Source organism: Scatophagus argus, chromosome 24 (assembly GCF_020382885.2).
Source record: "Scatophagus argus isolate fScaArg1 chromosome 24, fScaArg1.pri, whole genome shotgun sequence".
In the NCBI taxonomy this organism is placed as follows: domain Eukaryota; kingdom Metazoa; phylum Chordata; class Actinopteri; family Scatophagidae; genus Scatophagus; species Scatophagus argus.
The window spans coordinates 5,733,442-5,760,003 of NC_058516.1; the positions used below are offsets into that span (position 1 = coordinate 5,733,442).

The following is a 26,562-nucleotide window of genomic DNA, read 5'->3' on the forward strand; positions in this document are numbered from 1 at the left end:
CCAGGATACAAGTGTCAGATCACAGTCACACACACACACACACACACACACACAGACCAAAAGAGGTCAATTAGCTCTTCTTGGACTGGCCTCGGTGCTTAACAGCTTTTCACATCTTCTGCAATCCCCAAAAACGTCTGTTTGGCTGATCAGTCAGGCGTTTAGCATATTAAAGTGGAGCTGAGTGGGCAGATATTTGCATTTTTGCTGGTTTGTGCTACCTCGATTGTAAGAATGCATCCTGGTCCAGAGGCTTTAAGCTTTTTTGCATTGTTTAATCTCACCAAATCCCTGCATGTAACATCTAAGGCAATCTGCAAAAGCACAGTTTAAGCAAATTAACGAGTTAACACATAAGCCTCTCATTTATTTCCTCACGAAGGCCAGCAAAGGCTATCTCTAATTCCAACATTCAGTGTAAATTCCAGTGGATTAGGCTAATTTTGCTCTGTGTGTGAGGCCTGTCTTACATAACATCAGAGCGGTCCACATAATGTATCTGTCTTTATTTCCTCCAAATGGCTGCTAACATAGTTTCCTTCATATTTTCCTTCATCAGATGAAAATGACCTTTTGCATAAGTACTTCATCTCACATCTTTCCTTTGACTGATGTCTCTCTCTGCCCTCTTTTAATTAAAAATTTAAAAAAAAACGAATTTTCTCCACGTTGGCTATAATTTTCCTTCCTCCTATATGTCATTATTTGATGACACATTTTATTTCGATAGTCCAGAAGTTGATTACATTGAGCAATTAGCCTCATTTTACAATCTCTCTGGATGAAGGTAAATTGTAGCTTCAAGGGTTTTCTTTCTCTTGTTCTTTCCATTGTTTTGAGAAAAAACAACGTGGTTCTTGTGAATAATTTATTCACTATTTATAATTCTGGTCTTGCTTCTTTGATTCCTTTCTTTTTTCTATCCTTTTGTCACGTTTACTCGATTTAAGCTTACTGGCCTCTTGGTTGGCAGGTGTCTCTCTCTTATGGTGGAGGCAGGGGTTCTACTCAGCCAAGCTTGTCGGTGAGGGCAGAGTCCTCATAGTAATTTGTGAAAAAAATAAAAGAAAAAGAAATCCTTGTGTAGCCCACAAGGATCAAGCTATCTCTTTGTTCAGACTGGTTTGACTCACACTGGTCAACCTCCATAGAACTGGGAACAGCCACACCGAGTCGAACTGCGTACAGGTTTGCGAGAAAAAAGCTTGTAGCTTTCAGCAGGAAATTTCAGTGGAGAAAACATAAGCCGAAACAGCCTGAGTTCTCCACCAGTGACACAGTTCCAACACGTCTGAAAGCAACCAGCAAACAGTAAAATAAGGCTGATATGTGAAAGTATAAACAGGAAGCGAGGAGTGGAACTACACACCAAAGCCCAGTGCTTCCTCTCTTGTCTCCAGGATAGACACACACAGAGTTCAGCCAATCAGTTTAGTGCGAGACGCAGCGCATCCCGGTTTGGCCGCTTTGCAACCCTGCTACCAAACGATAGCAGGCAGGTGGCTCAGCGCGGCATCTCCCGCTGCGATGATGCAGAGGCGAAAATGCATGTGATCTCGGCTTGGAGTGGCTAAGCAGGCTAAACCAAGCCTGTGGAAAAACAGCAGAAGGATCACCCGTCTCTTGCTTCAGAGAGGCCAGCGCTCGCACATTACGCTGTACATTATCTCTGTGATGCAAGTCTGGTCTTACTGCATGAAAGTTCTGTCACTGCTCTCTTTGTTCAATCATATTTTGTGTTACTTCAAAGATAAAAAGAAACCAATCTGCTTATTCCTGACTTCCTAAAGAGAGACCGAGTGTGCACCCTCTTCTCTTCCTCCTCCTGCTCTTCATACTCACATCCAGCGCCTCCTGCAGCTCCTCTGCTCCTCCCTGGAGGTTGTCCGTCTCATCTAGCTTCTGCTCCAGCTGGTCCAGGAAGGCATTTTCCTGCTCCAAGTAGGAGAGCAACTCACACCAACAGGCCCACACCTCCTGCAAAACATACGCAAAATCATCAGCAGGCGCAGAAAGACACGAGAAGACATGCAGTAATTGATAGGAGGAGGAAATGGACTGATAAAAAAAGGGAGAGAAGAAGAAAGGGTGAAGAATCTCCTCATGGTGTTGTCTTTTATTCATGTACTCAGCCATACTGCAGGCAGTCAGCATATCAGCATCTGTTCACCATCAACATGTTTGATGAATTTGTTTCCATCTGCAAATTTGCAACAGTTGTCTCAGTCTGGCTGAAGTGACTGAACTGGCTTCCTGAATGTAAAATGAAGCCAAAAATTGTGGAGAAAAGAAAAAATCTTCTAAGCAGATTTCACACAAACAAACAAACAAAAAGTGCTTGAGAATATTAATGCACAAACTGTTGGCAAACATTTAGTTTACAACATCAACAAGTGGACAGTTTTTAAAAAGCATTTTGTCAGGGGCATTTTTAAGAACAGCTCTTCAAAATATCACAAAGTTACGTTTCCTTTGTGGAACAAAGAGACACCTGCAGCAAGGTCCTGTTTCAAGGCAAGAGGAAGCAAATCCACTCCTTGATGAAAATGATAGTTAGGCCTAGGCTAGGCCTTTTCTCCACACCGTAGCACCGACACCAATGAATAAATATCACAGAAACAGCAAAAGCCACAGTTGGTAGTTGCACACAGAGCTCTCTACATTTATTACAGATTGAAAAATGGCCATAAAACTGCCATTTTTGATCCGATTAATTCTGATCTTCTGTTTGTATGTAGGATCCTTTCTTGTGAGTTTATCAAAAGCAGTAACAACATGCACATCTCAGAATTAACAAAAGCACTGTGCACATTTTAAGCACACGGCAGAGTCATGGTAACTTTGGGAATTTAATCTCCTGATATCACAGCAAAATGTCACTGAGCTTCAGTGTTTTACTGAACATAAGACAGGTAAGAAGTCAATGACAGATTTATCCACCAAATACATTTGGGACGCTGTAGCTGGCTTCAGGATTAATGCTGAGCTCCATCAGAGTTGTCAGGACTTCGTAACAAAACTTTATTTCTTTGTTTCTCTCAGTTTTATTAGACACTAGTCACAGGAGTGAACACAGTCTCTTTAAACAACATGGCAGCAGATAACACATTTTACTGTCCTGTACGTTTTGGTTGGTGTTGCCTTGTTATACAGACTGATAATTTTGAATATGCAGTAATTTCATGAAACATGAATTCAGGAAGAATACTTGGGGTGTTGTATTGCTGAATTTCATGACTTAAGATACTTTTTGGTGTGGGAAATCTTTTGGATCCCCTGTATGCTTTTATACATCTTCTTTTATCACATAATTTGCCAATAAACCTTCAGCTTGAACATTAAACATTAACGCTTGTTGTGTTCATTATAATCAACTAAGCACACACTTTGAAGTTGAAAGTAATCTGAAACGGTGCTAATCTCGCTTCAACCCAGCTCATCTGTAATATACTGTGTTTTATACCACCTGAAAACACTCACCTACCCACACAGACAACATGTCCTCCAGCTGCCACTAACATATGTGACCACCACGGCCTTGGCCATGTGAGGGTGTTTTCACCTCGGTTAAACACACATGAACACACACACATACATACACTCTACCAGAAAAGTGCATTTTGTCTTAACCTGCATGTCAAGATGGTCCAATTAACATGTCCAAATTATCACAGAGATGACAGACAAAGTTTGTACCTCCAGGGTTTTACATTTCCCATCCAGCCGGCTACACAGGCGCTGGTAGTTGGCCGTCAACACGTCCAACTCAGACCGCAAAGCATCGTGGGCCGTGGGTGGAGCCTTGGCGATGAAACTGTTGACACTGTCAGTCAGGAGTTTGACCTTTAGCTCCTTGGAGTGGACCTCTTCCTGGGCCCTCTGATACAGAGGAAGAGAAAGGGAGAAGTTCAGAAGTGAGTTTTGTCAGGGGTGGATGTTTGAGACCAGACCTGTCGAGTGTCCTCAACTAATAAGAACAAGAGTACTGTTCAAAAGTTTGGAATCACCGGACCCAAAATCTTGATTCTGCATAGTCAGGTGGCTGAGACGGCTCTGAATAGCCTTTCATGCTTTTAGCTTGTAGAAACTTTGTCCCACCGTATATTATTGCCTATACTAGGTGCCTATACGTACATTGTTGTCTATTGTATTTACTGTATTGTATATTGTATTATATGTATACCACTACATGTTTATATGTTGGACATATAGAGGGCTAACATCTACACCAGTGCAGACACTGAATAGGGATGTTACAGTCAAGAGAAAAAGAAAAAGAAAGACGTTATATTATATTTTTAACATATGTAAAGTGTGAAAAAGACCTGAAGTTCTGTTGATTTACTTTGTGTGCATTAACAAGCCTTTTCATGTAAACAAAACTCTCAGGAGTCATCTTAAGAATGAAAGAAAAGAGACAGATGGTGAGGGATAAAGAGTAAAAGAAGGAAGGAAGACAGAAAGACAAGGGGTGGGGTGGGGGGCTTAATGGATGGAGGGATGGATGCACAAACAAATGAATCAATGTATCTTCTGTTGACAAAGCCACAGAGTGTGAAGAGACGGAGAGAGACAGAGTGAAGAAGTAAGCCAACGAATCAATGAATGAAGGCGTGTAGCTAATACTTTCCCAAACCAGAATGAGAGGGAGCAGGGGACGGGAGGAGGGATTAGGAGAGTAAACGAGTGAACAGATTCACGAATGGAGTTGCCTCTAAGCTCAGAGCAGAGAGGGGGAGTAGAGGAGAGGAAGAGGAGGTGAAAGGAGGGAGGAAAGGAGGAGGGGGAGATTAGCAAGAGCAAGCAGAGTGAAATCAATTTTTAATTTTCAACTCGACTCGAGTAAACTTTTTTCCTGAAGGAGGGGTGAATGGAAGAGGGACCACCACTGCCAAGGCTTTTGGGATATCACAAAGCAAATAGTGCCATGAATTTACATAACAAACGCATCGCATTAAGGTTATGAAAGCTAAGAAAGTACGACAGTGAATAAGAGAATTGATGCAGGGAGATACAAAATTGAAGAAGGGATGAATAAGAGTGAAGGGGGGGTTAGGAAGAGAGACACAAAGCTGTGAACGAAGGTACGAGAAGAAGATAAAGAAAGACGGAAAGAAAGAGACCTGTTTTTTTTTGTTTTTTTTAAACTTCAACAATGAAATAAGAGGCAGACAGACGGGGGGGCGTTATCGACCTGGAATTAACCAGGATCAAAACCAAGCGACAGACAGAAGAGAAAGAACAGCTGCAGCAGCTGCACAGAGTCGGTCAGAGATCACGATTATCCATTTACAGCCCAGACGTCAGGGAAATCCAAACCCAGACAGAACTAACCTAAAATTCAAAATATTTCGGACTAAAACCAAGACATGTAGGCAATTCCAATGTGTGAGTGGTCTAAGAGAAAAAAAATAGAGAGGACACTCTAACCATGACATGTAACTGTGACTGTGACCTTCTGTTTCACTCCCCGGGAATATTGATGTTTTTGAAAACAACTGTAGCACACACAACATGTCAAAAAATAAGATGTTGTGTTAAATTGGTGAAACTTTCTGAAGTCCAGTTTCATGTTAGCTAAGTTTGGATGATAACAAATTATAATTCTGTGCCAGCCTTACATGTCCGTTTGAGACACACACCTTGAGCTCCTCCACTGCTTTGCGCAGCTCTTCCGGGGTTTTGTATGTGAAGTCTCTCTCCAGGTAGTCTTCCTCAGCCTGGTTGATCCACTCCTGCATCTCCTGCATCTCTTTCCTCAGAGCCATAGTCTTATCAAGGCCACCTTTCAGAGCAGACTTCTTAGCATAGGCCTAGACAGAGGAGAGGAGAAAACACTGGCACTCAGCAGCATATGGACACAGGAGAGCAGGAGATCACACCCTCTGGATGCAGGTTACACACCTGTTTGCAGACGTTCTCCCACTGGCCGTTGAGTTCGTCCAGTAATTTCTGGATGTAGATGGCAAACGGCAGCTCGGCCTCTTTCTTTAGGTACAGGCCCACTTCATTGATGCCGTTGACGCTGGGTTGGATAGTGTGGATGTCGTTCACCAGAGCCTGGACAATCAATACGACGGTCAATACACAGTTGGGTTACTACTGTATATATTTCAGAGTAGATCAATTTGGTCTTCATGAGAAGTGTTTCTTTAGGGCATCTTTCTATTTCAGTGTCTTTACAAGCTTTAAAAAACGCTGTTTATCTGCTCATGTGAATTCTCTTCTTTGCTTCCCGTGGGCATATTTTATAGACACCTGGATATTTTATGAACTCTAAGGGTGATTTTATGAATTCTCGAGGGCATTTACATCCTGAGAACATTTTATTTTTTATCTATGCTGTATAAACCTTTTATCAACCTGCAAGATTTTGAGCATTTTGAGAATTAAGAACTGTTGAATTGATGTTTCTATTTTCCTTTTTTAAGAACAAAAAATAAGTCATTTGAAAGACAGAAAGGTCAAACGAGGCCTTTGAAAGCGATAGTTTAGTCTGTAGAGACACAGGATGGGTGGTTTCTTCACCGTGCACTGCTCCAGCTGTTTCTCCAGAGCTTCAGAGTCTCCCAGAGCTGGCCATTCCTCATTCAGGAACACATCCACATCTGCCATCCACTTCTTTAGAGTCTTCACATCATTCTGGTGGACAGACAAGAGCGTGTATTAAAATCGTGTCAACTACTTGCATTCCTTACACTCTCAAGCAATGCATCATACTCCCTCTAAACTGTCTCACCTCAAACTGCAGCAGCTTGGCCATGAGCTCCTGGATTCTCTGGGCATTGTCCGTCAGCGTGGCACCAAGTCGCCTCCAGCGAGCCATGATGCCATCCATCTCAATGCGATACCTTCAGAAATTTACTGAAACTTACTGGCTTGTGACATCTTCCTTTGTCGTTGCAACTGCTACAATGAACTGTTCAATTACAGGTATGTGGTAGAAAGCATTTTCATCCCAGAAATCACAAAATATCAGCTATCGCCATATACTCCAGCAATGGTTCCAAATAAGTGCTGTTAGGCATTAGGTACCACTGCCACCACATGCAGTTTCTCTCAGTGCTGGTCATGTGACTCATGCCTTGCATGTCTGTTGTAGTCATCTTTTTCCTGTATCAAAATCTCCTCTTGTTTCATTCTCTTTCAATGGATCCCAAAGCCCTGTGTGTTATTTTCAGTGTCTTACTTCTGACTGATGTCTGGAGGTGCTTTCTGGAAGACCTGCTCCACAGCTGAGGTCAGGTAGTCCACCTCCCCCTGGTGTTCAGCCACAGCTGCCTGGAGGGCCTGGAGAAAGAGAGAGAGAGAGAGTCCATCTTTTCAGTGCCCATTCAAAATTATTTCACACAAAAAAAATTGTACTCTGATAAAATATATATTTATAAAAAACAACCTTTGTGTTGGTATTTCCTTGATACATTTATGAAGAAGTCACACACAGCATATAAACTAGCCTCATGATTTACATTTTTCATGTGTGTTCACACACCTCATGAAAATGCAATGGAGCCTAAATGCTTTGAGCACAAAGTCATTTTTATCAGCTTGTCTGTTACATTCCACAGTGCTGAGCGGGGTGAGATGGGTGAGTGAGAGGCTGCCACTGTTAACATTTTGTAATGAAAGCCTTTTCACACATACTTGATTTTGCTTACCCTGCTGCGCAGGATGAATTACAAGCGGATAGGTGAGGGAATTCCTGGTGAACTTTGGGTAGAAGCTTTTGGGGAAGAAAGCCTTGTTCACACCAAGGTGGCTCAGAGGCTTAGTTTAGCTTAGTTCAAGCACAGCCCCAGGACAGGACATCCGTCAGTTACTATGGCTTACCCACAATCCTTTTGCTGCAACACTGAATCCCAAGCAGGGAGGCATTAAGAACACTTTTTGCTCAAAGTTTTGGGTATTTTTCTTTTCTCTCCTTCACTTTTCAGTGATTTCCATCCAGCATCAATGAAGAGACAGGCCTCTGACACTTTCCGTACTGACTCAAATACTTCCCACTTTTACCTTTGAGATGAATGAGCTTTCTTGTAAGAGATCCAACAGAAAGTGAAGAGGTGCTACATCATAAAGCAAGTATTAAACATACCATGAGACAAGAGACAAACACACCTGCCTGACTACAAAAAAAGACTACTTGGCAAAGTTGTGAGTGAGGACATTGGTACATGGCAGATCAGATTAAGTTTATATGAGCCGACTTTCTTCTCCAGAGGTCAGTAGTGGACAAGAGGCTGCTGTTCGAAACCCACTTCAACCAAATAACCAGCCAACAAACAACACAGACCTGTCCAGCGACCGTTAAGACATGTAGTAGCACCAAAAGCAGATACTTTGAACGACATGCCAGGAGAGTCACCACATGTGTTTGGGGAGACAAAACCAGCAATAGTGAGGTAAACTATGATATTTCTAAGCACTCAGCCTGAAGAACAGTGTTGTCACAAAATGAAATTGGATCGTAAAGAAACAAACTTAGAAGACATTTATGTTCCTATTTTTTTCTAGTAAATATGTCAAACATTAACTATAAAGTCCACCCTTGCTACCTCCTCACTACATCACCCTTTTCCAAAATCACAATATGTAATAACACCAAAATTGTAGCAAGTGATTGAATACTACAATCAGGTCTTTAATAACTTCTTCCAGAAGCTGTGGATGATATTAATAAGCATCTCTCTTTAAGCTGTCAGTTACCACAAACAATCAGGGCTGGTTTGAATACGTGCTGGAAGTATAGGTATATAACCCTAAATCGAGATTCAAACCACCACATGAGAGGACTGCTCATTATTTTAATGAACAAAGCAACTCGAGTGAGAGGTGATGCTGTCATCAGAGCAAAGGAAATGTTTCCTACTTCACAAACGTGCACACATGCACGCAGGCGCAGGGGTCTCTTCTCTCAGAGCAGCGAGAGGGGAAACAGTTGTGTTGAAAATTAATGACAGCTTATCAGTATGCAGAATGAATTCCTAATTATTATCTACAATCATCTTTAATTAATCTCAGACTACAAGGCCAGATCTCCCTGCTATGCTACAAGACCATTATCAAGTTTTAAAAAGGGCTGAGTGCACATGTGCACGTGCGCACACACTTTCCTCTCTGTGACCTTGACTTAAGTTGAAGATAAAAATCAACACTTCTAAAGCAACAACAAACTAATAGTGAAAAAGAAAGAACAAAAGACCTCGTATTCTTTTGACTGGAAATACCGATTAGCAATGACACAATGAAAAAGACTGCCTGTACGTATTCACCTCCATCCTGCATGCATACTGACACACATCTTGCAATGGCATTTTTGAGTGTGTGTTTATCTGGAGGTAGATATTGTGATAAACAGAGACACTGATTTGCTCCACTGGGATTTTGCTCACCCGCCTCTCATAATTGCAGAGTTGTAGACAAACACACACCAACAGCAAACCAGCTCTGGCCTGTTCTCTGCATGTTAAGCAGATGGCAAGTTTGGCTCCACAAAAATCACCGACTTTGACTGAAATTGAAATTCTCTCTGCTTGTTTTTCAAGCTTCAGTTTAACCTGCTGTTGGAGCTGCTGCTTTAAATTTAAAAGACTGTAGTTTACAGGGTGCAGGACAGTAAACACGCTGTAATTTTACATTGTTTATATAGTGCCTGGCTTTCTGTTTTCAAGTCCCATTGATAGAATATCTTATCAGCATCTTGGTTGTGTAAATAGATGCATTCAATCTTAAATCAGGGTTCTGGGCCTGTGGGATTGTTGAAAACTGTAAACCAGCGGGTTATCGGTTTAGGAAGTAAAAATGAGTGCAATTTAAAAATATTTACCAGTAAATAAGTTTAATCTATCAACAATTTGTTGAGAAATTGTCTGAGAAACCCAGGAATATAATCACCAACTCTACGGTTTTCAAAGCCAGCAACAAAACTGCAAAAGAAGTGAAAGGCCCATCACAGCAGCAACCTCCATTTATTGAAAAGAGGTGACTAGTGGTTTGAAAGAGGAGAGCAGGGGGCCACGGCATCCACAGTATGTCAAACTGGAACAGTCAACAGTGGAGGCGGTTTGTAACAACTCTTATCAACCCACACAGGTTGATTTCAATTATCTGGGCCATTAGACCTCTACCCAGGACTGTCATAAAGTGTTTACTTAGTCATCGTTGGAAACTTACTCATCACTAAATTCAACTGCGTTGCACCACAAAAATTTATTAAATAAATTAAATAATTTATATATTATTATGAGTATCTCTGGGCGGCACGGTGGTGCAGTGGTCGCCTCATAGAAGGAGGGATCCAGGTTCGAATCCCGGTCTGGGCCCTTCTATGTGGAGTTTGTATGTTCTCCCTGTGCCTGCGTGGGTTTTCTCTGGGTTCTCCGGCTTCCTCCCACAATACCAAAAACATGCACATTAGGTTAATTGGCTACTCTAAATTGCCCCTAAGTGTGAGTGTGAGAGTGTATGGTTGTCTGTCTTTGTGTGTTGACCCTGCGATTGACTGGCGACCAGTCCAGGGTGAACCCCGCCTCTCGCCCGTAGTCAGCTGGGATAGGCTCCAGCTCCCCCGCGACTCTGACGTGTAAGCGGTATAGAAAATGGATGGATGGATGAGTATCTCTATGAAAACCCAGTAACTTACATAGAGATATTTGCTCAGCATAATTTCCAACCCAAAGTGTGGGAATCAGACTCAACCTTCTTCCACTCAGTCTCTAAATCAGCATCTTTAACTTTCAGTTTATTTAGGTTTGCACACAAACAGGAATTTGCAGGAACAGGAAAATCCTTGGAATTTGCCAACTTAAATTGGAAGTAAAAAAAATTAACACTCGGTGAAAATGACCTCTCCTTTTTAAAAGGACACTCCATCTGCCTCAATGATTAGTTCTACGCAGATTTTATGTTTACAGTGGTGATTTGGGGATGTCCTGATGTATCAGATGCATGCAATTTACTCACTAGGTCGTGGGCATGAATCAGACTCTTGGCTAATGGAGCACGTCATCTGTTTTCGCTCCCTTCTTTATCCTCTGCCTGCTACCTCAAAGAGCAGCTAAAAGGAATCCTTTAAAAGAGTGCTGCTTTGGCAGTTTGGCATCGCCAGTGGCAGTATAACTTTACTACTTGTAGTAAAAACTGATTACAGTGTTATACAGCCCCACAGGATTATAGAGCCAGTCCCATTTTGGCACTTTATGGGAATTTGTAAACAGATCTGAGCAACAGTGTTGTCAAGAGCATACACAGTGAGACAGAGCAAACCCACCTATCAGCTGAATCACTGTTGACTCCTACTGGATATTGGGATTCTAGTACACCTAACAGCATAATTACTTGGGATTCATATCATATTAGAGCTCCCATTACACCAACCTCCAACACCGCACTGCATTGCGCAATCTAAGCCCTGATGCATTAACAGGTAAACATGTGCTAAGAGAGAGATCTTGTTATGTTCACAGCTGAAGTTTAAGCACTCGGACATGTCAGCTGAGCACTGAAAGGGTCAGTCGCAGTTTAAGCATGAAGGCTGAAGTAGAAGAGATGAAAGCAACTGAGGGGTCAGCTGAAGGCCAATCACTGCAGTGATCTGCAGGATCAGTTACAGTGCTGAAAAAAGTTAAACTGTTAAAAGCAACGGTAGCTGAGGATGAAAGCAGCTGACTTACGAAGAAGAGCTGAACATAAGAGAGCAGTTGAAATATCAATTTAAGTGTAATTACCGGAAGCATAGTGACTCTCATTTAAAGAGTCCGAAGTGAAGGCAGTAGAAATGTAAGTTGAAAGTCAGGGCTGTTAAAATGTCAGATGATGTGTAAGTGGTTGAAATCTCTCAAAGTGGAAGTGCTGAAGACAGTTCCAGTGTGTGCACTGTGGGTATTTGAAGTGTCACCTGATGTGAAAGCAATAAAAGCATGAGAAGAGTATGGCATGAAAGCATTGTAAGCTGAAGAGCAAGATTTTAATGCAGAAGCCATGTCAGTTTTGTGTAGACAATGAAAGCAGCTGAATTCAGGGTATAGGATGACCGTAGAGTGTGTGCGTACCTGAATGTCCATCAGTCTCTGCTCCATAACAGGATACTCTGTAACGGCTGTGGACGGGATGGCCAGCTTGGCCTCGCACTGTTGTAACCATGCCAACAGTGTTGATATGGTTTCCTTATAACGAGCCGGGGGCAAGCTCTCCAAAACTAGAGACAGAGAGAGATACGGAGATAAGCAAAGCTGTCAGGCGATCAATGCTGTTGAAGCACTGCAGATAGCAAACTTATGGACAAATACCAACCTGCATATTTATTTTGCAAAAATAATCCAAACATCCAGTATGGAAAAACCAGCTGATGCTGCTATGGTGTTCATAAAGTTTGATGGTAAGTTTGTTTTTTATGAAGTAAGTATTATAGTACTATGATGCTATGATTAACCACTTCTCTTCAGCAGAAAAAGACAGACGTTCTCATTTGCGGCCCTCATATTTCTGAACAGGTTCATACATGCATGTTTTAGAAAACATCCATCTGCATGAATCAAAAAGCCTAGGACAAGCTAAAGATTGTACGCAATTCACTGGCCTTTTCATGCATGACATATGAAAACATACCATACCCAACAATTTGTGTGATACCGGAATGTTACATTTCCCTGTATACAAATGTCTCGCAAGGAAAATGTCTATTTCTACATTGTGAATACTTCTGATTGACCGTGAGTTATGACTTTTGTATTTCTATGATGTACTGCTCTGGTAAACTCACTCTTTGCAGTTCCTGCTAGGTAAAGCTTCCCTGACACAAACTGACAAGGCTGAAAGAAATGTGCTGACCTGAACCTACTTCAGACCCAATTATAGAAAGAAAGCCACAAAGAGTATCATTTAAACAAAATAAAATAAACCATTTTCTGTATGGTTCTCAGCTGCACTTGAATTCAAAACAATAATGTTTATGTGTGCGTCTGCACACATGTTGAACATGTGTGTTGGATTTCTCACCCCTGGCGTGGGTGAGAAATACGCAGTGTGTGGCACGAGGGAAGAAGCTGTCTGAGTGAGTAAAGAAGGACAGTTTGTCTGCTTAGCCGTCAGCATCTTCCTCTATCTGTTCCTCTCTCTCCAGCTGACTCTCTTTCTCCTCCTTTCTTCCCACTCTCTGCATCTTTGTCTCTTGGTGTCTTTTTTTTCCCCCGGGGTCATTTTTCAGTGTTTTTGTTTTGCTTTCTCATTTCTTTCCATCATTCTCTCCCTCATTGATATAAATAGCTATCTGCTCTTGTTTTGTCACAGCGTCTGTCTGATTTACTTTCCCTTGTCTTGATGACCGCAGCTTTCAGCTTCTTTTTCTATCTCATTAAGTCTCATTGTCATTGTTTTCACTAAGGAAGCCAGAAAACGCAGTGCGCACACACACACAGACACACACACGCAGCGAGAGTAGCACTACAAATTGAACGAAATGACTCACTCTCACTTGCTGCACATGGACACATGTGACAAGGTGCAACCACATGGGTGAGCGCTGACTGTATGTTGTCACAAGTCTGAGTAACTCGACTTGTTAACCAGCTCTAAAATTGCCTTTGTGACATGTAAGGTGGGTATGTTTAATGACAGGATGACACTCTCAGCTCTTAAAATTAGAGTCTTTGAATGACAGTTTACTTGATTCCTTTCACTCCAGGATGTAGATCGCATGGAACTTTGCGTCAGCATTAGCTGTTAGCTGGGGGGGACAGTTGGAGCCCTCTGGCTTCTCAGAGAGCCTAAGGTGAATTCAAATCTAAATCTCTGTTAATCACTGTTTATATTCATTCTTGTTCACCTTGAGTCAAAATTAACTCAACTACAACTTGTTTCTGGGGAAAAAAAATCCCAACCCCAACCCTGGCAAGTTACTAAGTGAAAAAAGTCCCAAAAACTTAAAGAGTGAGGATTTTTTGCTTGACCGCTTGAAAGCCATTCATTCAGCGATCATTATTTTCCCTTTGAACACTGTAAAATCAACTTTTCCTCAACATATTGCCGCCTACTAACGATTCTGCATTAACTGGGTTGTGTTCTTACAGCGGACAACCTGACATGCTCTGCAAGACTGGGTTAATTGTAGAAAAATTAAAAATGGTAACACTGATGACCTAATGGGACAACAAGCCATATATTTTGCTTTGTTTTGTATTTTATATAAAAATCTGGTCCAGCTTCACGACAACTTACAAAAAAACTTTAGAGGTTAAAAAGAGATTAACACTTACAGGTTAAGCAAAAGTATTAGACACTGAAATGAACTTTGCAGCACTTGGTGGCAATGCTTTCACATGTATGCTGTATCTAATTGGTAATGTCTCATGAAGATGCTTTTGGTTGTTACTCAGTCTAAATGTAAGGTGCATATAAAATGTAAGGTACAGCTGGACTGCACATTTAAATATGTATTTGATGTCATCATAAAATTTAATGATAAGATTCCTAACAGATGTCCATGTGAGAATTCTCATTTCTCTTGTCCTCTCTGCAGAGACAACAGAGGTCAGCATGGGCATTATTTATGCACTGGAGCCAGCAGTTTCAGCGTCTCACCCAAAGATATGTCAATAAGGTGGATGTCTGTTACACCCAGGTCATTCAAAGCAGTCTCGCCAGGCAACCTACTGTGAAATTAGTGCTATTCTATTATTCTGAACAATGCTAATCAGTTATTAAGAGGTTAAAAATGCTTGAAGCTTTGACTTGATTCTCAGATGTGAAATGAAATAATAACTATAATATTAGCAGCACAGAATGATAAGTGATATTTTCTGGCAGATTGATTTATTAAAAGACCTTCTACAAAACAGCACGCTGTGCCATATCAAATACATGAATGCTTTGTGGTGGTAATTAGAGAGCAGATGATATGGAAACAGTATCGTATTCATCCCTGCATCTACCCACACTGAGTGACGTCGCTGTAGGCTGCAGATCTGTTTGCACAATCTCAATGCATTCGTTCCGTTTCCCAACAACCACAACAAGTGTATCTGTGCTGAATGTCAGGTTGTTGTTGCCGTTGTGGGCAGGGACATTTGCCACTCTGATGCATTGTGTGGGCCACAGCAGGCTGTCAAGGCCGACTTTCAGCTGCGGGAAGCTGAACACCCTCACTTCTAACCTGAAGTGCAGGATCCACAGTCCTACATGGGGAACTCAGACTCAGATAACAGAAGTAGCAGTACAAGTCCTGGCACTAAGAGGCCCCCTGGGTGTCTGCCAAAATTAAGTGAGCAGTACTTTATTATAGGATATAATAAAAGTGTGAAATGATGATCTTTACTTGTAGGACTTGTATGTTTGCCTTCTGGATTGTCACCATCTTGGTCACCTATTCCAGCTAAGTTATGTTTGAACTCTGAAATGATGAGCTGTGCCCATGTCTATGAAAATAAGGCCCATGTTTTGAAAAATTTAACTAAAAATCGACTGCAGCACTTGCTCTGACAAAATGCACCCATCAGCTATTGAAATTGAGCATGGTCACAAGGTGTAGTAAAACAGGTCATCTCATATGCTCTGTACTACACCAACTGCTGGGATTACATTTTTGCACTGAATCGGTGCCTCCTCTGTCTCTTACCCAGCTGCAGCTGCCTCTGTCTCGCCCTCAGATCCTCCAGAACCTTGTGGTAGTGCTCTTTGAAGGCATTGATGTCAGCATCCAGAAAGACTGATGGGTCCTCCTCCCCTTCCTTCTCCTCCTTCAGCTCATTCAGCCGCCTCTCCAGGAGGTCCACTTGGGGCTGCAGGGCGGCCAGGCGAGCCACCTCCTCCTGTCAGGGCAACGAAGAGGAGAAAGGGTCACATCATGGATGAGCTGATGGGGGATACAGACTGTAACCCCCACGCTGTAACCATTCCATGTGTACTACTCCAATAAAAACTGATCTGTGGAGAAATACTGCATTTTCATTTTTAAAGTTCTACTCCATTTGCCATATGCTTAATCAGTTCTATTTTACAAAAATGTTTAAATACACTCCCAACTGTTAATGAATAGGAAGCCAAGCAGGAAATTGGACCCGCTCTGCAAAACCGAACTGAAGCTGTAAAACAATTTCTTTTCAACTTCAAACTGCACAGAGAACAGAGAAAAATCACTGCTTTACCGGCACAGGAAGGCGACAGAAGCAAAGTGTGTAGTTGAACCAGTTTTTCTATACTTCTATACACGTACGCTGTACAGTTTACAATAATCACAAAAAATGACAACTGTCTCTGGGAGATATTAGTTACAGTCATGTGGTGACTGCAGCTTACACACTGTTAAATCTATTCCTCACATTGGTAAGGAAAATATTTAAACATAAAATAAACATAAAACTCAAAAACATTCAAAAACATTCAAACATCTAAATGCTGTGTGCACTGTGTCAGCATTAATGTCAGTTGGGTGCTCTATGCATGCCTCTCTTAACTGTCGTGTCGTTCAGGCGTCACAAAGGCAGATGTGAACAGAGGTGTTTGAAAGAGCTACAGAAGCCTTATTTTTGTTCTGAGTGACATGTCTTCTGTTAAGTGATTAAGTGAGTTAATCCACGACATCAGCTGACGGCTGTAGAGTTAAACATTGTCCTCTACAGATAACGCTGACAAAAGAGCATGTTTTTAATCGTTTTTGGACAACAGTAGAGTTCTGTGGCACAAAGGAATAAAGTATATCAGGCTTTGGGTTCACACAGGACAAGTTCATGGTTGGTGTTGGTCTTTTCATAAGATTTGCTGATAACAAGCAAAATAAAGAATGTCAACAGACTTATCCTTTAAACCAATGAATAATTTAACTTCAGCTAGACTTGTTTTTATTCAACAAAAAGTGAGGGGGATCAGTCCAGGTCAGTTGCAGGATGCAGCAGGTCGGGCTGGTTATTTCCTGAACTGTCCTGGGGTGAACGCTGTGACTACAGTTCAGACTTAGCTCTCAGTGACAAAGAGTAAGTTAACACTCCAGTCTTTGGCCAAGAGACACATATCTTATTCATAAATAATGCCAGAAAAAAGCATTTTTAACCTCAACAAAATATATTTTCATAAGCTTATAGTTGGCGGCATGATTTGCCACTGGGAGGGTTGTTTAAAAAGTTTTTGTAAATATTCTATTTCCTCTGAAGTCTTTTGTGTTACATATAAAAACAGGAAATGAAAGCATTAATGTGTGAGAGCAGTTGTGTGTTCTACATTTGTGTGTGCGTGTGAAAAAAAAATCTAATTTTAGCAGTCATCCAGCTCTTTTTTCTCACAGCTTTATCTGTTACTTCCTCTCTTTCCTTAAGATGGATCTCCAAATAACTTTTCTAAAACTTTAACAGAAGTTGCATCTGCAGTTGTTCTCTCTGTGCTACCAACATTAGGTGTGTTTTCAAAGGACAAGCTAAATTGTACAATTTTTTTTGTTTTACATTTATTTTGTGTTGGAATTGATAACATAAAAATACTTACAGAGAAGTGCTGTGACAAACAGATGCATGAAAAGAAACAAATTCAAACAAGCCAAATAAATAAACACACAGTAAAAGAAATGAAAATATAAAATAAAACTGAAAAGAGAACCAAATCAAATGTTGCATGAGCATCACATTATATTAATCAACAGATAATGGATAACCCTGGAGAAAGTCTGAAATCAAAAACACTTTCTTTCACTCACCTGGCATCGGTCCAGTTGTACTTTGAGCGGTTCTGGTTCAGATGCTGGAGGCGCCTGGACTTTGAGCCAGTTCTCACTGCTGTCCACAGCCTGTTCACACTGCTCATACAAGCTGTAGAAGGCCAATACCTGCAGAAAAACACACACACACATACACACATACCTTGAAGAAAAGCATCCACTCAATTCCCACAACGACACAAGCAAACACCCACACAACATCTGTCTTCTTTCACAAACTCATAATTTGCAGTTGAACTCATAAGTCAGAATGACCAAACTCTATGCACACCTGTGATAACCTGACCGTTGGTCATATTGCCCTGACATTCTATACATAGTAATAAATAAATGGGTTGGTTAGAACCTCACAGTGCTATTCACCTGCCTCTTCAGAGACAATACGGTATGCACCATGTGTTTCAAGTGGAGAAACAAGCAAAAACATGGTTATTTAGAGCACACTATCAACAATATATGAAAAAAAATTGATGTAGTTTATAATATATATGTATACCATCGCAGTCTGAATGTTTCATTGTCTGCTGCACATATTTTAACTATTCTTTAGTAAAGCTGTCTGTATCAAGGCCCTTAACATTATAGAAATGACATGATAAACTACTGGAGTACAGCTCCAGTAAGTATTACTGTTGATTTCAGAGAACAAAAAGTCTGTGAGACAGTTGAAGAGTAACATGGCTGCCATATTTACATTAGAATTTAGCTGATATATTTGAGGAAGACGTGGTGCAACATCATTAGTTTATATAATGCTGCACTTGGTGAGACAGCTGAATTGCAGTGTCCTAAAAGGGGGGGGCATATAGTATGTGTGTGTACCTTTTCCTGGTAAGCCAGCCATGCCAGCCTGTCTGCCAACAGGGCACAGAATCCCACCCAACGCTGGTTCAGCTGCTCTGCTGCCTGGGCAATGTCATCAGCACGACTCCCCTCTAGAGGGGCAGACAAAGAAGGAGAAGGGGCTGTCACACATACACACACACACACACAGATACATGCTTCACAGTTCACACAGAGGTACAACTGGTCTCTCTGTAGGGGAAAGACATAAATACGCACACTCCCTGCACACAAAATCTGGTGAATGTCATCTGTAGGAGAGATGAGACGAGCCATCAATATTCTGCACAAATTTGAGCACCAGAAAATATTTATCTGCCTGCCCATTGAACATAGGCACACACACACACACACCTCTCATTGTGAATTCACGTTCACCACTAACTGACATTTTTCTCATGTAAATGGCCAATTTTAAAGAGTAAAACTCCAGTACCTGGAAAATGAAAACCTCCAAGAGGTTCCAGGAGAGAAAAAATCAATGTTTAAGATGTACAAAGATGGATTCATGTTCTTGTGTCTGAAAGGGCAAACTGAACTCCATTGGTTGTATGATAATTGGACCTAGAAGAGCAGCATCCTGCCTGCACAAAGGCTCAAGATTGCTGCTTCTTCTTCCTGTAATTGTACTTCAATTATGTTCCATCTCCATGTGAATAATTTGGCAGTTTTTCATTACAGCTTACTGAGAATACAGTAGCATAAAACTTGATGCTGGTTAAGGGACATTACATATGACCTTGGTACTGAAGGCAGGTCGAGGTCAATAACACTGTGGGTTTGTAACATTAAAGCCATAAGTTCCATTTTGATCTGCTACTCTGCAGTATATTTCCTCTTATTGTCAACAAAGCCCATTTGCACAGCTAAACAGTACAGTAAGTAGTACACACTAGTACATTCAGAATAACTAAGATTTCCTGTTTGTCCCATTCTGCTTGTGAAGCATTAGCTAGCTTGCTAAGTTAGCCACCAGTAGTGCTCAGGTTCCCTTCAGGAGTCTGCTTTAGTGAGGGTTTGACTCCAGTAATGTGGTGTGCAAACACATGACTAAGGACACATAACTTCTAGTTTTCTATTCCTACATGCATAATTACAGAAGACACAGTGTGATCTTTTAGCACTAACTAAAATTTAGAATAACTTCAGTCTTGCTGTTAAGATGTTCATCAGTATCTGGGAATGCTTACAACAACGTGATCTTTTCAGGGCTTCATTTATCAGCTTTATTAAGATTCTTCGGAGATTAACCACAAATTTCACATCATACAGCAACAAGTGAGTTATGTTTGACATGTTTTGAAGGGTGATTAGAGCAGGCCGAGGGATGAATAAAGAAAAGTGAAAAGCATAAACTGAATGTTTCTCTGCTTTCAGAAGCTTCCACAATTGCACAAGGACAGAGGACAAGACGGACGAGAAGAAAAATCTCTCTCTCTCTCTCTCTCTCTCTCTACCAGTGTTTCTATGGAGACAAGCAGAGAGGGTGGGACAGGTGGAGGGTTGCCATGGGGACAGACAGGGTGTGCATGCACATGTTTGTATGCATGTGAATGAGTGTGTGTGTGTGTGTGTGCGCGAGTGTGCACGTTACCCTGCTCGACCAGGGTCTGCGCCGTGCGTGTTGCCTCCTGAAGCTTTCGGTACTTCTCTGGCCGCTCTCTTTCGATCGCCTATGGCAAAGAGACAGAGAGGTGAGGAGAGGGAGTGACGGGGCAGAGTGAGACAACACAACTTTAAGGACAACAGACAAAGAGAGGTGGAAAGTAAAAAGGGGGGGCTGGACAATAGCATGAGAACTTTTATTTATCACAAAAATTAAAAACATCTCCAAGAAAATCTACGTCCAGTTCATTACTTCCACAGAGTAGAAGGTCCTGTAGCTTTCATCCACCCCTGATCTTAATCTGCTGTGATATTTAGGACAACCTCAGCATGTCTGGTCATTTTGTGGGCAAACAACAGAACGGGAATAACAGACAGGGCACTCATCATTTTAAAGGCTAATTGTGGGGAGTTTTAACATTTCAGCAGAAAATGGCTTCTGCTTTGATAAAAGGAATAGTTCAACATTTTAGGAAATGTGCTGACTAAATTCCTAAATGAAAGCTGGGTAAAAAAAAAAAAATAGATTGTTGAAGCTAACAAAGACTCACATGATAAATTGCACACTTTCACAGCATAAATTCCATCAGCATAACAACAAAGTCATGTTATACTCACTCTGCTCCTTTCACTTTTTAACAGAAGGCTTTAGTGGAAAATAGTTAGATAATTTTCTTATTTCTTGTAACAAATTTTAGGAAGGCTCATTCTTCAAAATCAGAGGAGATGTTGAAGAATGTGCGTAACTAAAATTAATCAGTTTGCATCTATTAGCATGCATTATTTGTAATGCTAGTGGTATTAAGATTTACATCTTGTTCACAAACATTGCTTAAAAGCTTCATACATTGTTTATGAGGGTTTCAGTGTTTAACCCATTTATTATGAATGATTTGCTAGCACTTTTGTAATTGCTGACTAATAGTCACACCAGTTTGTGTTGTGCTTAATCTACAGCTTAAATTGTTTATCATGAGCAACAATGCATCAGCAGTTTATGAGCCATTTGTAAGCATTATCTATCCAGAAGGGTTGCTAATTCATTAAGAACGTATTCATACGAGTGGATGTACATAAATTGTTTGCAACCCCTAATTTAAAGTTGCAGCATATGGCAGTCATTGGTATAAAGAACAAGGACTAATCATGGAAATACAATATGGTGGCTGAGTTAATATGGTGTTTACGTTTCATGTCATATATGGTTCTTAATTCTCAGAAAATGTCATTCTTAATATGAAGATGCTCTAATCAATGTTTTTTACATGAATAATTGGCTGAATTGCACGGCGTAATGCGAAAGAGGTTACGCTAATTCAAGAAGCGAGTCAATAAGTGAAGAGAATTGCCAACAACTCTGCATTTGCTTTTAGTTCTGGAGCTTTTTAGCCTCCTTCTTTCATGACCCACAACATATCAATTATTGAGCACCGAATGCTGGCCTTTAGACTGAGCCAAACTAGCTGCTTCCAGTCTTTGTGCTAAGCTAGACCAACCACCTGCTGGTTCTAGCTTATAGAAGCTGGTCCGAGCATATACACATAAGAGCAGTATTGAGCTTCCCATCATACTTTTTAGGTTTTGCTTTTATTTACTGAAGTAAACTGTCTTGATGTTCCTCTTTTCTGTGCTCATCTTGGATGTGGTCTCTTTTAGAGGACAAATCCCATCAGGTGACATGCCCAAGTACCTGTTGTAGCCATAAGTCTGAAAACTCCATAGCCATTATGGACGCCTTGCTGCATCTCACACTTCCACCAAGCCACATCGCTGTTGTCCTGTTTGCATAATCACAGTTCAGAGTGTCCCCACAGGTCCAACTGCTATATGGAAGGTAAAAATCTTTTCTAACCCAACTGTGTGATGGAACCTTATTATTTTAGCATCACAGGTTTCAGCAGATTAGGCTCTGCAGGTCATCTCTCTCTCTCTCTCTCTCTCTCTCTCTCTCTCTCTCTCTCTCTCTCTCACACACACACACACACACACACACAGTGTTTTTACCTGCACTTTGTCATGCAGCTCCTGAATGCTGCCATCTTTGCGTGACACAGAGAACTCGGGGCTCTGTAGGATGGCCTCGCCGCGGGTCATATAGCTGTGGACCTCTGTGAAGTCCACATCAAACCTGAGAACAAATACACACAAAGACACCTGGCATTATTACCTGCTATACTGACAACGCTGAGGAAAAAGGCACCTACGCGTTTATTTTCTACTTCACAGCTGATCACATTCCACACTCTCACACTTTCCTCACATCTGTTAAACAGCATCTTGTATTTACATAGTGACTACATCAATAGCATTATGTCTCTGACTAATTCCAGTCAAAACACTCCAACTGTGGCTCTCCTCATTAGACAAATATTAAATCTATTCAAGAAGGCAAATATGGAAAGTTGCCTCATTCCCTCACGCAGTTAGAGGTGCCAGGATGTCAGCCAATCAGGGTCTTGAACTGTGAGGCGTTAGTTCTCCCATCCATTTAGTAAGTATCCCTTTAACACGAGGGAGCAATACTGAATGAATTTCATGACCATTTACACGAACCAAACCCTCAAGGAAATATTTCCACACATTAACAAACAAAACAAACATTCCAGTATGTAAACCCACCTGCCCTTAACACCACAATACACTGACCTCACATCAATCATAGTAATGATATTCAAATTGAATCAAACATACAAAGAAAACTAAATCCACATTCGCATCCATTTATGTTAATTATTTTACTGGGCCACAATATAAACTAATATGTATTAATGAAAACTAGTGAAAAGCAATATGTGTTCTAATATTAGTAAAAAAAAAAAAAAAAGAATGTTTCGTGTCATCTATGTAATCACTAAAGACTAGCATAACAGCAGTGGTGGAAGTAGTATTCAGGTCCTTCACTGAAGGGAGTACAGCATATACACTACTTGCACCACAGATTCTCTTCTAAGGTCGCATGCTTCACTACTTACTACAAGATGATTTCCAGAATCTCTTGCTTCACTACAATCAAGGTTTACATTTCCTTTATTATCACATCACAGATACTCATTATCAGTATCTGCAGTGTTTCATCACCTACCTGCTGAGATAGGACAGCAGAAAGGGGTGCATGTAACTGAACATTTCACACAAGTTAAAAAAGAAGCTTTTGACGTTATAATACAAATTGTAATTCAGTCAAACACTTCAGAGAGCCAACACACACACACGCACACACACACACACACACACACACACCTTTTCCTGAGTTCAGAATCCACCACGACCTGTCTCTTCTTCTGTGGTGGTGGCGACTCTCGGGTCTGGCGCACGGCTGACACCTTCTCCCGTGTTGTCACCTTGGTAACAGTCGCCGTGACAGAGTGGGTCAACTCGGACTGCTGGGTTGCGCTGACAGTCGATGACAGCTGAATGTGGGCACACACACATGAAAATAAGTTCAAACAAACTGCACACAACAGCAGGCACTACATCAGTTTACAAGAGTCTGTCAAAATCATACAGATCCCAAATCACCAATTAACACACTCTCACATCTGTCCAACTTACTGCACACACACACACAGTCAGAACAACAGTGATAAAGTGTCCTTGACAGACAATGGCTCAAAGATCGCTCACATCAGTCACACATTATCACCCCAAAAATATAAGCCAGGATGTGTGTAGAGTGTCAACAGCAACCGCAGATGTGAGCATGAGACACAGAGTCTGTGTGTCTGTGTGTGTGTGTGAGTGAGCGTGTACTCAGACAGCTGTAAGATAGTTACATAGTGATGTGGGATTTCTGTGACTGTGACAGATTGTGACTGCACAAAAAGAAGAGCAGTTACAGCAGATGTCTTAATGTGTTGCATGTTGTCATGAAACCTGTGGGTTTATTTTAATTCTCAGCTTTGTTTTCTTGCGTGTGCAGGTTTGGTTAAACAGGGAAGAGCCTAATGACAACTGAGCAGCGAGAACAACTACTGGGATAGCCTTGCTGCCATGGAAACGTGTGTGTGTGCTGCTGAAGGGGCAGAGACTGTGTGTGCCTGCAGAGGTCAATCTGCTAATTATCTGACTGATTATAATAGACAAGTAATTGAGAGAGAGAGAGAGTGAGAGAGAGCAGGAGTGGTAGAAAGATGGTGTTAGTACTCAAGCACCTATTTTGTATTTGGTAAATTGCTCATGTTGTTATCACACGTTATTTGTTGTAATTTTTGTCATAAAACATGTTCATCCAGATAAGGTTTATATTGGCTCTAATTCTGTTTGTAAGTGCTAGAATACTGCTGAACATGTTCTGACTATTGTTGTGAAAGGTGTGTGGAGTTTGCAGTGTGCATGATGGACAAGTTTAGTAACAATCCGGTGCTAAATGCAGACTTTGTCTATAACTGACTGAAGGGATGTTACAATCCATATTGAAATAAAATCTCACAAACCTCATTTGTATTATACACTTCCAAACATTCCAAAATGAATGCTAAATTATCTTTTGAATAAAAAAACAAAATCATTCATGTTTTTCTGTCTTTTGAGGCTTCAAAGCTACTTTAGCAGAGTGAAGACATCTCCGCCCTACATTAAACTTTCTTTCAAAAAGAAAGTGCTGCCTGAGAAGTACCTCAGCACATGAAGGTTCCTTTATAAACCTGTAATACAATGCTCAGAGTTGAAGCTCTGCAGAGTGCTGAAAGAATTAAATTGACATTACAGTGCAGCATCTTTATCAGCAAAATTCAAGAACCACAGAATCACTTGTCAGTGAGCATGTCAGTGTTAAAAGCACAAATATGATGACAGATAAAGACAGAGGATTTTACTGAGCCTTTGTTGTTACAGATAAAGATAAGAGAACAGCAGGGGTAAAAGTGACAATTGAACATTTTCATAAGAGTGATGATGAAGAGCGATAGATGTGAAACAGCACTGATTGAAAGCACCTCCTTGATCAGCATGTGTTTGCTCAGGAGAGGATTGTACATACAAACACACACACCCACACACGCACACAAGTGTTGGTCCTAATTCCGTCCTTTCCTCCTCAATATTCTCCGCTGCTGTGTCACATAAACCTCTCTAGGTGTTCAGTGACCTCTGTCACCCAGCCAATCCATTTATATCCTCTGTCCCTCAGGCTAAACACTTGCATCTACCAGGACTCAGTTTCATCAGAGTAGCGTTCTCATAGCAGGACAAATATGACCTCAGTGCATCTGGAAGCAACAAGGATTTCATTTTGACAGAAAACCAAAGTGAGTCAGCTGTAGGGCTGCAAACCAGTTTGGTAAACCAGCAAGAAGCTGCCTGACTGTTTTATTTAGGTGCAGAAGGAGGACAATTTGTCTTGTAAAGACATATGGTTCAATTTTTGGTAGTTTTTCTCAAACTTGTTCAGGTCAAAATTCTTGAAATCAGTGTTTCCTCTTAAACTTGGCCCCTGAGTTCCTGCAAGTTTTCATTTTACTACCTAATCACATAGCGATTAAAGCCTGGGACACAGAGTGAATGAAATGAAGTGCAATCAGCGAGCTGTCAGGACAGAGAAGAGACTCTCAGCCCGGAGGACCAAAGCTGATAAACTCTGACATGACCCGAGCACAGGCCACAATCTTAAGGCCAAAGCCAGGTACATGAACTGATGAAGCCTCTTGGATGAGAGGTGAAACGTCTTCAAAGACAAATAACTAAGTCCAGTTGCATTCGATTGAATTTCCTTGAGATAACCAAAGCCAGGTTTGTTTTTTAATGGATAAACTGACTGATAAGATAACTAAAAAGAAAGTTAATCTACAAAAAATGTCAAACTTTTCCTATGTGAGTCAACAGCTTCAGAGCAGCCAAAACAAATCATGATTCTTCATCTCAATGTTTTCAGACAGATTCCTCAAGTCAATGTGCACAGGACAAGGAAACAGAAAATGAAATTCATCCTCAACAGCCCCAAGACTGCACAAAACACATACATGCTGCTCTTCACAAATACCTTTTTATCTGCCTACTTCAGCTGCTCGTAGCAGGATACCAGCTTTTAACTGAGCACACAGGGATCTCTGAATTCTTTTTGAATGATATGTTAACTAAGGTTCTGGGTGGGTAGAAATGTAAATCAGAAGGAGAGCATTTTGCAGGAGCAACCAAGGACAATTAGAGATATCAATGGGCCTGTAAAGCTGCAACAGTCATAGCCCACCAAAACAAATTCTTAACAACATACATAGAAAAGCCAACTGAGTATGTGTGGGTACCTTGGAGCTGCTCATCTCCAGACTCTGGACCAGGCGGTCCCAGCGCTGAGCGAAGCTGTCCAGTCTGGCCTCCAGTTTGCTGGCAACCTCTTTGTTTTTGACACTGGACAGGAGGTCTTGACTCATGGAACACAGCTTGTCCATGGTGGGACGCTTCACCTCCAGGTCTGCCTTTACCGT

General features: G+C 41.2%; 1 protein-coding gene across 12 annotated transcripts in view; it reads right to left on the reverse strand.

The window, feature by feature from the left end:
* dmd (dystrophin) overlaps positions 1-26,562 on the reverse strand; it is a 227,969-nt gene that overhangs the window by 86,234 nt on the left and 115,173 nt on the right. For 11 of the 12 annotated variants that reach the window (XM_046382003.1, XM_046382001.1, XM_046382004.1 and 8 more), the window contains 15 exons: positions 26,383-26,562; positions 23,384-23,553; positions 22,148-22,271; positions 20,133-20,211; positions 18,518-18,630; positions 17,675-17,803; positions 15,608-15,800; positions 12,048-12,193; positions 7,190-7,290; positions 6,740-6,851; positions 6,529-6,642; positions 5,905-6,060; positions 5,643-5,813; positions 3,697-3,879; positions 1,843-1,977 (listed from right to left, as the gene is read on the reverse strand). In XM_046382003.1, coding sequence (XP_046237959.1) covers positions 1,843-1,977; positions 3,697-3,879; positions 5,643-5,813; positions 5,905-6,060; positions 6,529-6,642; positions 6,740-6,851; positions 7,190-7,290; positions 12,048-12,193; positions 15,608-15,800; positions 17,675-17,803; positions 18,518-18,630; positions 20,133-20,211; positions 22,148-22,271; positions 23,384-23,553; positions 26,383-26,562 — 2,106 coding nt within the window. Of the gene's footprint in view, positions 1-1,842; positions 1,978-3,696; positions 3,880-5,642; positions 5,814-5,904; positions 6,061-6,528; positions 6,643-6,739; positions 6,852-7,189; positions 7,291-12,047; positions 12,194-15,607; positions 15,801-17,674; positions 17,838-18,517; positions 18,632-20,132; positions 20,212-22,147; positions 22,272-23,383; positions 23,554-26,382 lie in introns of those variants that run through there. The other variant, XM_046382006.1, reaches the window with a different exon arrangement.